The 13467-nt window shown below is 41.1% G+C and overlaps 1 protein-coding gene across 2 annotated transcripts; it reads right to left on the bottom strand.

Moving 5' to 3' along the window:
* Window positions 1–545: 545 nt before the first annotated feature.
* LOC103478992 (protein zyg-11 homolog) lies at window positions 546–12251 on the bottom strand. Of its 2 annotated transcripts, none has more exons than XM_008433176.2 (14): window positions 12051–12251; window positions 10817–10982; window positions 9675–10477; window positions 8801–8941; window positions 7183–7359; window positions 5906–5970; window positions 4568–4667; window positions 4345–4395; window positions 3334–3495; window positions 3170–3217; window positions 2579–2779; window positions 2449–2501; window positions 949–1046; window positions 546–817 (listed from the first exon to the last, which is right to left on the bottom strand). In XM_008433176.2, exons 1-14 carry the CDS (start codon window positions 12051–12053, stop codon window positions 636–638), a joined length of 2250 nt encoding a protein of 749 aa, XP_008431398.1. In that variant the 5' UTR covers window positions 12054–12251; the 3' UTR covers window positions 546–635. The 2 variants fall into 2 exon arrangements, with proteins under 2 accessions (XP_008431398.1, XP_008431399.1); XM_008433177.2 differs by having other exon boundaries at window positions 3334–3492.
* Window positions 12252–13467: the final 1216 nt, after the last annotated feature.

Below are 13467 nucleotides of genomic sequence, written 5' to 3'. Positions count from 1 at the left end.
TGTTTTTGAGGTGAAGTACGAAAGCGCCATCTAGCGGTAGGTGTTGAAGCTGCTCATTTATTAACAGACGAGCTTCAAACTTGAGGTCATCAGCTGCAGAGTGGATGACTGTACTTACTTTCTGAGGTCCATCTGTAGACGATCAATTTTGCTTGTAGGTTTGGACTTTGACTGGGCCTTTCCAACAAATGAATATGCTTTGACGCTTTATCGCAGCTGTAGCGGCACGTGTGGTTGAAATCCAGCAGGGAGTGAACCTTTGCACTGTTTTCCTGTCTTTCACAGCCTAAAACAGGTTTTCAGTCTGCATTAGGGTTTATTTAGCTGCATCCATCCCTCCAGGGTATCCACAGGTTTCAGCACGTCAAATGGCGTAAAAGACAGACACCACAACTTTAAGATTTTTATTTTGAACAATCTTTGCAAAACATGTTTGATTTGACTGGTTTTTCCATACTTACATCCCAATTCACACAGGTCTATCACACCGAATCCCAATTAAATACAAGATGCAGTATTTAACAAGTAGTCGTTACGTATCCACACACCGTTCTGAACAACTGTATTTATTCATTTTGTATTGTCATGGCGACCACACGTTAGATCCGATAAAATAGCTTTTTAAAGCACTCTTGTTAGGACTTTCCAGGCTCCGTCTGGCTGTTCGTCACCTCACAGGGACTCTGTTGTTCCTGTACCATCCGCAGGATGCTTTGGGAAACCCTTTTAACGTCGCTGTGTGTGTCGGGATGCGTGTCTAATGCTTTCAGAAGCTCCATCAGGCCCTCCTTAGTTAGCATATGGATGTAATACGAAGCTGCACCGTTTGAAAAAGACGAAGAATTTTCAGAGAAGAGCACCTGAAAATACTCAACATCATTCAAGATTTAAGTGCCAAATACGTTCATTGGCCTCATCTTCAGGTGTCTACTGACGTTTCTGTCTTACCGTTTTGTCTGCAAACGAGATGTATCGCCCACACCGCCCACAGCTGGACACCTGAGGGCTGGTAAGTCTGAAGCAGAGAGCAAAATGGACGGAAGGACCTGAAACCAGAAAGACAATCACTATGATTTGATTTAACACTTTGTACTCAGGCTTCTTCGCTTGCACCAGATGTTCACTTTCTGTGTTTCTAACATTAAATTATTCCGAAATTGGACTCTAAAAGGTTTCAGCTCCAGGTGCTGGCGGTAACACTCCGGCTGCACTCACCAGTAGAAACTCAGTAACAATAAACGTACATTTGTGTTTCAAGAGAGATGTATTTTTTGACGCACAGCGTAAAGTGTGAAGTGTTACATAAGAGCAGTGGAGTCCACAGGATCAAAAAATGAGCTAAGGGCATTTTATAAAGGCCTATGCAACATGAGAAGTGCTTTGCAAAAGGATTCACAACCTTTGACCGTTTTCCTTTTGTCATATTACACCCACAACCTTTAGTGTTTCAGTGGGATTTTATGCAACAGACAGGAGAATAGTAGTACGTAAATGTGAACTGAAATGAAAACGGTCCATGGGCTTCGCAGTTTTTGCAACGAAAACTCCATGAAAAGCAAACATGCAGCCATCAATGAGTTTCAATGGCCTAGTTGAAGCCCAGTCCTACATCCTCGGCAAAACTTGAAAATTAAAGTTCACTGATGTTTTCCACCCAATCTGACTAAGTGTAGATTATTTTTGCAAAGAATAATGCTTGAAAATGTGTCTCTAGATTTATAAACCTTGTACAGATATGGACGTAAAGGTGCAGTATGTAACTTTTATAAAAATATGTTTGTTTCCATAGTGGTTGAAACTGTCACTATGTCGGGACAGTATGGTATGAGAAAGTTCAGCTTCTCTGCCTTCTCCCAGTTCTAACTAACCAGCGCTGCCAATCACAATCTCATGTGGCGCTGCTCAGCCTCCATCTCTCCCCCTCATCTTGCGCTTTCCTACACTGCAGCTAGCATAGCCTATTGTCAATGATCAGTCTAGATATAGCCTGGCCACCAATGAAGGCGGATCAACGGTACGGTGTTTCTCCACCATTAGCACATAAAGCAGCGTGTACATGACAGCACTAAGCCCCTCCTCCTGGCTCTGATTGGTTGTTTTTGTTTGGTAATGGTGCATTTCTTCAGGCAATAGTAGCTCAGGGAGAAAGTAGAAAATATTGATTTAAAAAAAATAATTTTCACAGATTATCCGTCTCATACTACACTGTCACAACATGGTGATAGTCATAACAAATATGTAAAAAGCATAATCTGTATAAAAGTTACATAGTGCAGCTTTACGTGGCTGTACAGTTAAATCAGATGAGATGGGGATGTTTTAATGTGACAAATACCAAAATGTTCAAGAAGAATTCTTCTGCAGGGGGAAGTAGATGTCACTTAAAACGTTACAGATTACACATAGGAGCCAATGCTAACAAAACCTCCTTTCGGCTCTGCCCCTCACCGGTAAGACACCATCTCCTGCTCCAGATGAGGCCATGTCATTATTGATTTGTGCTGCAGGGAAACAAAAAGAGACGCTGAAAGAAACCGTCTTAATGAACAGACCTATCTTCTGCGACTGGGACACACACCAGCTGCTCCAGAATGGTGCTCCGGAGCTCCTGGTCCAAAGTCCAGGCCTCTTCCCTGGAGGCCAGCTGCGCCAAAATCCCTCCTGCAAAGTAGCGCACCTCCACCAGCATCTGGGAGTCCTGCAGGAGGCTGAGGATGTGCTCCAACAGGTCTTCATCCATCAGGTCAGGCTGGAGCTCCTCCACCTCCGCTATGTTGTTCTTAACAAAACAAAAGGAATGTATGCTTTCGTTTTATGACATCGAATTGCACTGCAGATGTAATTACAAGAACTGCAACAGAGTGTTGGTTCTTTTCGAATAATGTTACACTGGGGTGTTCAAAGCGAGGCCCAAGGGCCATATGTGGCCCTTGAAATGATTGTGGGAGTCCCACGACTACAGTCTAAGACCGTTGGAAAGTTTGGCTTCTTAGGTGGTAGATGCAGACAATAATTAATGGAATGAGATTTAGTTTTGAATTTGGGCAAAATTAATCAGCTATTTCAGGTTTTTAGCACAACTTGAACGTAACGATAGTCTTTTTCAGCGTCCCAACAGCGTGCTTACATTTTAATCGTGGTTTCTACCATTCATACTCTGTATACCCACCAAAAGGCCAAGGACCTTCTGTTGAATAGCAGTTTCACTGTAGTAGGACTGCAATGGAAAACAAAAGAGAAAAAAAACAAAACAAGAAAGGTTAAAGTCACCGTGTTTAAAACTGCGTTTCTAAACTAATGGGTTTATCAGTGAGTTATTCTGTGCTCTTTAACCTCCAGAACCTCCATGTAGAGCTCCAAGCCCTGACACTCGATGAAATTGCGGGCGGCCGTGGGCGTCTCGTCGGTCAGGTTCCACAGAGCGCTCAGGGCAAACTTCAGAGTGGGGTCTACCAGTCCCAGCATGGCTTTATGCTGCACAACAGTCAGCAGCTGCTGTTGGACAGACAGCGAGGAGAGACGATGAATCAGATTTCAGAAAGGACAGGACGAAGCTAATGTGTCTATATAATTTTTTTTAAAGCAAATTATGGAAACAGGAAGAAAAATGGATGCTAGGGGAGTTTCAGAAAACTGGAGGATGATGATTTTTTTAAATCATTTTTTAAAATCATGAAATCTAACTTGTTTGTCACTCATTATTTTAAAATATAAGGTAAAATAATTCATTCAAATGTTATTTGCCAGGCTCATCTTCCTGATTGGCTGCCAGTGCAATTCCTCAAGCTAGCATAGCATAGAAAACCAAAATAATTCTTGAAAAGAGAATAAAAATCGATGCTGCTTTATGTGTTTTGCAGTGCTGCCTGTGTGTCCCTGCCCAGAAGCTAATGCTGGTTCGGGTGAGACCATGACATGGAAAAGTTTGGGAACCCCTAACGTAGGCTAACTTTTAAGCCTGTTTAGCTTAGCATATAATAAGTCCATTTTTAGTGCCGCTATGCTAACTCCAATCAACTTAAAGTGAAAATTATTGGACCAATGTAGACTACAAACTGTTTAATTACCCCCTTTTTTCCTTTATCAGGAGTTTTTTTGTGTGTGTGCAGTAGTTTGAGGCAGTTTTGTCTTATTATTATTAAACATCATCGACCTGCTGATGGTCTAGAGATGAGAATTAGCCACTTGGCTGGTTTCGCATGAATTTAAATGTAAATGTTAATTAGAATGTAACGTCCCATTTAAAAAATGGGACGTTACATTTTTGTTGATTGAAACAATCAACAAAGAAAATATTCTCCTTTTGTTGTAGGCTTGTAGCATGAATCTGAAATGGTAACAAACCTTCATAAATGAGATGTCGTTGCTGAGCAGTGCCGTCTCCTCTACGGAAATCTGCACATGAAAGCAAAAGTGAGCTACAGCTGATTTTTCTTGTGTTTTAAAAGTTCTATTAAAAGTCAAACTTGATTTTTTTATTTTTTTTTAAAGTCCCTTTAATCAGCCATAAAACTGTCTGTGTTTTTCTGTATTTTACTGGAGCTCTAAAGTTCAGAGAGTGAACAACCTTCGCCACCAGGATGGAGATGATGGCCACTGCAATCCTCTGCAGGGTCGGCTCCTCGTGGTTGCTCAGCCATTTGATCACCAACATGGCCGCTGAATACCTGAGTCGTGAACACAGCATGGATGAGGGAATCATTTTTACCAAAATGCAAAGCAGTTACACAAAAAGTCAACTTCAGGAAAACACCTACAAATCACAGCACAGTGGAAAGGTATTTATTTTCCTCATTCATTTTTTTTTCTTTTACACATATTAGATCAAACTATTATTTTTCCCAGATAAAGATAACACGAATGGATGTCATATGTGTTTTTAAATTATGATTTAATTTGTTATGGGTAAAAATTTATCTAAACCAACTTGGCCTTATCTGAAAAATAAATACCAACTAAACTGAATAAGTTATTGTCTCACCTAAATGTTTGCAGCAATTAGCCCACTATTATGTAACATTTTAAACCATACACAAAGTCATGCTACAACATCACAATCAGATTGTGGTTAAGTCTTTGACTAGACCACTATAAAAGTTGGAATACAGCTGTTCTTTTTTCTCTATTTTTTTCTCAGTGCATTTGAACTTAAGATCATAAGCTGATGATTTCTTTTTTGCAGGATCTTCTGGAAGAGAACAGATTATTATTATTATTTATTTATTTTATTTTATTTTTTATTTGATTATTATTATTTTTTAAATACATTATCTATCCTAACAGTAAATCAAATGTTGCCATATCTCATATCGTCCAAGTATTTTCAAACAGTCATTGGGGACGATGACGATGCTTCGGGCAGGAAGACTCTCTGGTAGCAGTCAGTGTTGTATCGAATCTGAACAGGCCTCTGACTGAAGACTCGATATTTGGGCAGCAGAGACCATATGCCACACTAACATGTCTTTAATGCATCCCCAGAACCAGAACCAAACGAGGAGAAGCAGCATTCAGATTCTATGCACCGCAAATCTGGAACAAACTTCCAAAAAACTGTAAAACAGTTGAAACACTGACTTCCTTTAAATCTCGACTAAAAACCCACCTGTTTAGAGATGTATTTGAAACGTAATCAATTTTGAATTTCATGATTGCACTTGACTTAATGTCATGTTTCATTGTTGATTCAATGTTGCATGACTTTGTGTATTTTTGTTTGTTATGATGTAAAGCACTTTAAAATGCCTTGCTGCTGAAATGTGCTACACAGATCAAATTTGATTGATTTATTGATCACCAGTTGCATTTTGTCTGACATTAAAAATTGATTGATGATCTGAAACATTTAAGGTTGAAAAAAACAACTCACAGTTAGCTTAGCACCTGGTTGGGTTAGCAAACTAACCTGTCAAAAGGAACATTCTGCAGCAGGTAGTCATTGCAGAGTGCCATCAGACAGTTGCTCTGCACCTGAAAAAATGGAAGGATGAAACATAACAAAGTATGAAAATTCAGTCCAAAATAGAGCAACCTAAAGTTAGAACAACAAAACAGTAAAGCAGCATATTTTTACTCAAGAAAAAGTGAATAGTTGACAACAAAGCAAGTATTTGGTAAAAATGTTTTTTTTTTCTTTTTTTTTTTCAAATATTTTGATGTTCACACTGTGCTCAGTGTAAAAATGTTTTAAAATGACATCATCGGGAGTGTGGTGGCGCAGGGGTTGGTGCATGTCTTCCCCTTCTCTCATTCCCCACTTTCCTGTCAATTAACTATCAAATAAAGGCCACAAGAGCCAATAAAAAAACATTTGAAATTACATTATCAGACTGTGAGGATTTGGTTTTTCTGTGTGTTTATTTAGGTTTCTGTGTTCAGTTTTGTCTCTTGTCCCCCCCCCTCTCTACCCCTTGATTGTCTCCAGCTGTCCCTCGTTTCCCCTGATTTCCTTCCTTGTGTATTTAATCCCACCTGTGTTCCCGGATCCTTGTCAATACTGTCGTGTCGGTTGTTGAACGTCAATTGTCTTTGTCTCAAGTCACATCAGCAGTGCTACCAGAGTTTGAGTTCTTTGCTTTTGTGCTCACCAGTGCTGCCTGGATTTCTCTGTGTTCTTCGTTATCACCATTAAAATAATCATTCACTGATACAAGCCTCCACCTCACCATCTCAAAACTCTCAACTCATGACACAGACGAACCAAATTATAAAGTTATGTGGAATTTCTTTTAGAATCAAAATGTAAACGACTTGCATAGATGACATAATCACAAATTAACCAATTTTTTTATTTTTTTTCCAAATCGGTTTCTTTCGATATAAAGGTCGTGAAAGTTTAAAAGAAACTGCATGGGTGTGTCTGGTGAATTTCTGGTTACAGCACATTTATTCTTCATTTAGTGAAGTTACTCACAGTGGGTAGAGTATCCAGAAATTTTACTTAAGTAGCAGTAGCAATACTTCGTAATAAAATGACTCAAGAAAAAGTGTGTGTGTGTATATATATATATATATATATATATATATCCCTAGAATAAAGTTTTTTTTCCCCAAAAAAGTAAGTTACTCAACTAAAGCAAGTTACTACCCAACTCTGCCTAAAGTAAACCACTGTGCTAAATGTTTATGTCAATTAGATTCATGATTACGTTTGTAATCATAAAAATTAGTCTTTGACTTCACCTGCTGGATGTTAGGGAAGGTCTCCATGGCGTGCAGCAGCTGGGTTACCGTGGCGCTCATCAGCCTGACGGGCATGACCTCTGCCAGGTCCCGGGTGGTCAGGTTAAACACACACGCCGTGGCCAACAGGTGGACATGCGGAGACTCTGGGTGGCTCCGCATGTCCTCCACCACCAACTGCAGGGAAATAAATAAAGAAAAAGGTATCCCTGACGACAGATTGCCATCTCTGCTGCTGCCATTGCTGGAAAACTGTCTGGAACAACCGGAGGCCAGGAATTAGCACGTAACCTTCCAGAAGCAAAGAGCCGCTCACTGGGCCAGCTGCAGCAGCTGGACTGTACCACTTATCTCAGCACCTCCTCTCTGCAATCACTGCTAAGCACAGTAATTAGAACACCGAGGTCCCTCAGCGCTCAGCATATGTTTGGACTGAGATGGCTTCCAGAAGTGTTGGGGGGGGGGGGAACAAAACAAACAAAAAAAAACCCGTCTGATTTTGATGCTTTTCCACCAAAAAACTGACTCAATGTTTGGTTGTGGAATGTTGCGTTTTTTTCCCTACATTTCAGCTGAAACGCCACGTGTTAGAAGCTGCTTCTTCTGCACAAAAACAAAAAGAAATCCTCTGAGATTCCCAAGCGAGATGAAATGCTGTGCGAGTCCAACACAAAGCACATGACCTTGACTCTCTATTCTCAACAACAAGCAGGGGGTGCTAACTCCACATCGACTGCACACGGACGAAAATTAACTGTGAGCTGACAGACACGTTTGATTTTTGGCCTTGTGCTCGTTTAAAGCTGAATTTGGGAATCAAGTCTAACCAAAGATACACAACTGTTGTGCTCTATGGTCCTGACTGCAATTATATGTGCACCAGCGTGTTTATTATTATGAATTCAAACATCAGCAGAATTGGTCAAGCACTGTGAATCATGACTGATTTATACGAACCAACACGAAAAGCAAATAAACATTTTACCACATTTTATCTCTACAACGTGGCAGGTATAGAGAATATTAAAGTCACGCCTCTGGAAGAACTTGGCTTTATTAAGACATTTTATTCATCCTGCTTGTCTGAAGTCTTCTGCTCTCGTTGTAGTTCTGACACATTATATGTAAATGTATTGTAGCTGTTAGATTGCATATTCCTAAAGCTTCACTTATTCCACACAGAATTAATAAAAGGTCAAGAACTGCATTATCATTTCATTACACATTCATTTCCTTCCAAACATAAAAATGTGATCTGTTTGAAGACCTTGGAAGGTTGATACTCTTTGGACAGCACCAAAAAAAAAATCATTTTAACTTTTCTTAATCTGAATTTTTGAAATGTTAATGGAAATTAAGGGATAGTTCAGAATTTTGAGGTTCTTTCAAAAATTAAACAGTTAGTAGAATGGATATAGCTTTATCCTTAATATATGGCATTTAATCAGAGATGCATCTCCTGTTACACACTGATGTGAAATAATATCATTTAAGATCAACAATTGAAAAATGCCCATAGATGACTTTTGGAGATAATCATCTCATATTGAATAAAATGTAATAAAACACTGCTGAAATGAAGAACAAAACAGTAAGTGAAGTAACGAGGCCGCCGAACCTTCAGCATGTCCGGCTGCGGTTTGTCAGTGTCAGTAGTCAGATGGTAGAGATGGATGAGGGCCTCTTTTACGAAACACTCCCTCTCTCTGTACCTTCGGAGTGCCTCCCAGAGCTGCTTCTCATTAGCTTCTCCAGTTACCTGAGCACACACAGCAGATCGGCAGAGAGTCCGCAAACACAATGGTCATATTCAGAGCGTATACAGAGCCCCGGGTCCAAAATAAACCACAAGCTTATGCATGAATCAACCTTCTCCTAACGGAGCCATAGGATTTTTCGGATTGCTCTAAAATAAAACAGGGGCTTTTCAAAATGTGTCCGAGCAGAAATCAGAAATGAAAGATGCGTCTGCGCCTGCCTGAGGAGAAGCTGAGCCTCGAAGGCGGAGCTAGGTTCACCCAGGTGTTTTGCACAGCTGAATGGTTACCACAGGAGATTAAAGGATTTCTCAAGCATACAGGAAAGAATCAAGTGAACACTCCAATTATGTTTTTGACTAGGGAATAACATAACATGACGTAAAGCTCAAAAACCATCATTTTATATAATACTGCACCTTTAAACTTATTACAGAATATGATGCACCTTCCAAACCGTCCAGCGTGAGTTAAAGGTAGTGCCCAGTTCAATGTAGCAACAATAAACCTAGCTTTACTTTAGTCCATGGACTTTTATACCTAAAGTGCTTAGCTGTAGGTACTAAAAATCTATACATTATGTCTCTGGCATAGGCTTATTGAAGTTGGCTAAATGTTTCCAATCACTTGTCCCCATGTATTTCTTTCCCCCGTGTCATGGTGAAAAGTACACCCCACACTTCGAAAAGCCGTGCTTTAAAACCGAATGCTTGACACCAGAAAACAGCTGCTTACTTTTAGGTTTTCGTGGGAAGATAGAACAGGAGAGGAACTAAGTCCAGTGGCAAGCAGGCCGAGAAAGACAAGGCCGCTCCTGGACTCCACAAAGCCTCTGAGCGCCGAGTCATCGATCGTTTTCCTTCCTGAAATATCTAAAGATACGAGTGACGGGAGAATCTGTGGACCTGCTTCCAGAAGCTGCCTCACTGTCTCATCTCCGTTAGTCCTCCTTTCGCTGTCGTCGTTGGCAAAGTGGTTGTACGAGATGTCCAGATGCCTAAGAGCGTGAAGTTGGGTGAAGATAAAGAGCAACCTGACAGGAGTCGTGTCAAGTCGGTACAGCCGGTGGGCAATGAGGGATCTCAGTGTGTTTTTACATTTAAGGAGCGCATTCAATTCAGTCACAGAGCTACAGGAGATATCCAAAGTCTCCAGCCGGGGGAGAGTACAAATATCCTCAAGGACATCATCCGTTAGATCTGTGTTGACGAGGTGGATCGTCTTGAGCCCTTGCAAGGAGCTAAAGCCAATGAACACCCCACTGTCCTCTTCCGGAGATTCCAAGTTCAGACTCAAGCCATTGAGGGCCAACATCTGCAGACTAGCCCTGCAGTCTGGGTTGGAGGCCAGGCCTGAGATGACATCAGCCCCCGTAAGACCCCCAGGGACCCAGGAGGCGTCTAGTTCCAGGAGCCGGTGAGGGCAGAGGGCCAGGCGGAAAGCCATGGCGGACACCTTACAGTAGCGGATGGAGGCGCTGCGCAGGCGGAGCTTCTCGCTGTTTCGGAAAATCCCAACAGTTGTGTCATTCAGCATTCCTGGAGGAGAGAGGAGCAAAAAGGGAGACATTGTAGGAAAAAGAAGCCTCAGTTTAGTCTTCCATAATGTTTGTGCAGAGAACTTTTCCAACAATTTCAGCCTGGAATTCTTCAACCTGCTGGTGGGCGAAAAACCACAGGAATCATCTGATTAGTTCTTATTTATTTATTTTTACAAGGCTAATTCTTCCGCAAAGGAGGAAGATTCAACCTCAGGTCAATTCCTGAACTAATGATTGCCTTTGCTAAATTTATGAAGAAACTGCTCTCCCTTGGCAGCTGCTTCTCTCATTTCCTGGACTTGATGGGGTTAGTTAGTTTTAAAGCTCCCCTTCATACCTTTGGTTACCATCTTTTGCAGCAGTTGGTCAGCCAGTTCCTGTGGGAACAGTGGGGCCCAGATGAGGCTCATTGAACCGTCTGCTCCCTTCCTGCACAAAGCATCTAATCTGCTGCACACCTGAGCCAAGCAGAGGTCACACAGCGTCTGGGGGCCCTTGCCATCCTGCAGCACACATCGAAAAGTAATCAGATGATGCATCCTGCTGGATAAACAATGAAATTATGTGAAAAGTCCAAGAAGTAACATAGATCCTGCTGTCAACACTGTCTTGTTATGTGCGTTGATGGTGTGTGTGAGACGTCTTCAGAGTACCTCCTGTCTTGTATAGTATGTGTACGACAGGATGAAAATTCACGGTGTTGACTCAAAGTTAGGAAAATCACTCAGATCTGCAAGATGTTGAATAAGTGCTTTGCTTTTTTTTAAAATTACAGATTAATAGAGTTTGTCCTAGTATCACTGAGATTGGTTCTAGAGTGAACAAATAGTTCAAGAGGGGCCACAAAAAATACAAAAGAAATGATTTGTTGTCAACTCGGACTGTGAATAGTAGAGTGCCTGTCTAAGAATTTTCATATGGGTGCACCCCCATCCTGGATGAATGGCTGATTTGCTCTTGACATTTCCATACCAAAGAAATCCTAAACTTTACCCTAATCCCTAATCAAAAAAACTCAGAGATTATTATAATTTATCAGACATCACTATTCTTAAACTTCTCAACTTCACTGAACGAACCTGTGGATACTTGGGTTGATGTCATCCTTGCTAAATGGAGTATCACCTGGGTCGCTATAATCTCTTTTTTTTATTTTATTATTTCTGTTGACTTCTATATGAGTCCATATTTGACTACAAAGTGCATTGAGGCTATATTTGCTGTAATTTGAGGCTACAAACTGACCTCATGTGAACTGTCTGTAGGTGGACAGGGTTTTATTATATATGAAACACGTATAAAACAGCCTACAAATCAATCGTGACAGTCTCCCCCCGGGTTTCCCGCTTAGGGCTCAGTGACAGAGGATCTCTAACGCTGCAGGAGGCTAATTTTATCCGCAGCAGAACAAGCAAAGCCCGTCTGAACCACCTAATCTCTGGCAAAGCGGACCGAGGCAAGTGGTCCTACCGCTGCACGCTACACGACAAGGCGCTTGTTACCTTGACAACGAGCACACACATTAAACAGTCGGCAACATTTCTCATAACTAATAAGGCTGTCAAACTCACCATTCTCGGAAAGTAAAGAAAAGTAAAGTCGTCAGAAAAAAATGTGAACAGTTTACAAATAACAATAGCTTTTTTTTTCGAAAGAATTATTGTTATAAGTGTGCTGCAACTTGCTGACGAGAGAGGTCAAATAAATATCTAAGTGACAAAAATCCTCCCTCTGTTTTGATTTAAGTCGCGGCCGTTGTTTACGGAGTGTCCGCTGTCAATTTAATTGCTTCCGATTGGCCAGCCTGATAAACGTCACCAGCCAGCTGCCTGTTTGAAGACACCGCTTCATGACGAAACTACAGCACGAGTCGCCGTGGTCCGTCTTCATTTAAAGACACACAGACATTATAGGCTTTACAGTTAAAAAATAAAATAAAAAAGATGAGAAATGGGAGGAACAAGAACAACACCACTTCCTGTAAAAGAATAATACCCAATGTTCTTTAGTAATTGCTTGTTTGCTTGTTATTAGAAGTTAAACGTTTTTAGAGGTGTGTGTGCATAAACGTTTGAAAAAGCCAAAACTGCGTTTAAATTAACATTTGCACTATGTAGGTCATTTTCAGATTGGACCAGTTTATATATTTGACCAATTCCTCTAGACAAAACATAAAAAAAAACATTAAATTGAGGAATCTGTCAATTCCTCAATTGACAGATAATTTTCTTTCTCTTATTCTGCTTGTTACACCCCCTAAATCCTGTCACCCTGGGAAGGGTGCCATATTACCCACAGAATACTGCTATATTCAGACTCTATTTGTAAATCCTTTTGAAAACCATAATTTTCCTTTAACTTAACAGTAATTTACATACAGGGTTGACTTACGTTCCATGTATTTATAAATGAAATTACAAGACATCAGAAAATCAAACTATCATGCAGCAAATACATACAAGATTGGGTTTATCTCCTTACTAGCCTAGGATCCACAGCAGTTTAAAAAAGTGACTAATCATTACATATGTGGGAACTACAGTTTCATCAGTTTAATAAGTTGACTTTATAATATAAGTTCAGTCTTTTTTAAGGGGAATTATTTTAGAACCTTATATTCTTTCATGCATGTTAGAGAAATCCTTTAATCTCCCGTGGCAACCATTTGGCTGTGCAAAACGCCTGGGTGAGCCTGGCACCACCTACTTCCTCTGAGTTGCAGTTCCAAGCTCACGAGCTTCATCCATCCATCCATCCATTTTCTTCCGCTTATCCGGGGTCGGGTCGCGGGGGCAGCAGCTTCAGAAGGGAGGTCCAGACTTCCCTCTCCCCAGCCACTTCTTCCRRSTCCTCCGGGGGAATCCCAAGGCGTTCCCAGGCCAGYCGAGAGACGTAATCCCTCCAGCGTGTCCTGGGTCTTCCCCGAGGCCTCCTCCCGGTGGGACGTGCCCGGAACACCTCACCAGGGAGGCGTCCAGGAGGCATCCT

Source organism: Poecilia reticulata, linkage group LG17, assembly GCF_000633615.1.
Source record: "Poecilia reticulata strain Guanapo linkage group LG17, Guppy_female_1.0+MT, whole genome shotgun sequence".
NCBI classification, from domain to species: domain Eukaryota; kingdom Metazoa; phylum Chordata; class Actinopteri; order Cyprinodontiformes; family Poeciliidae; genus Poecilia; species Poecilia reticulata.
This window is presented reverse-complemented; position numbering and strand designations above follow the sequence as displayed.

Excerpts from the sequence above, each read along its gene's own strand:
- LOC103478992 (XM_008433176.2), bottom strand. Across the intron at positions 1,047-2,448 it reads CAGGAGATGGTGTCTTACCG|GTCCTTCCGTCCATTTTGCT; the intron begins GTGAGGGGCAGA and ends TTCTGGTTTCAG. Across the intron at positions 818-948 it reads TCTCGTTTGCAGACAAAACG|CTTCGTATTACATCCATATG; the intron begins GTAAGACAGAAA and ends CAAACGGTGCAG.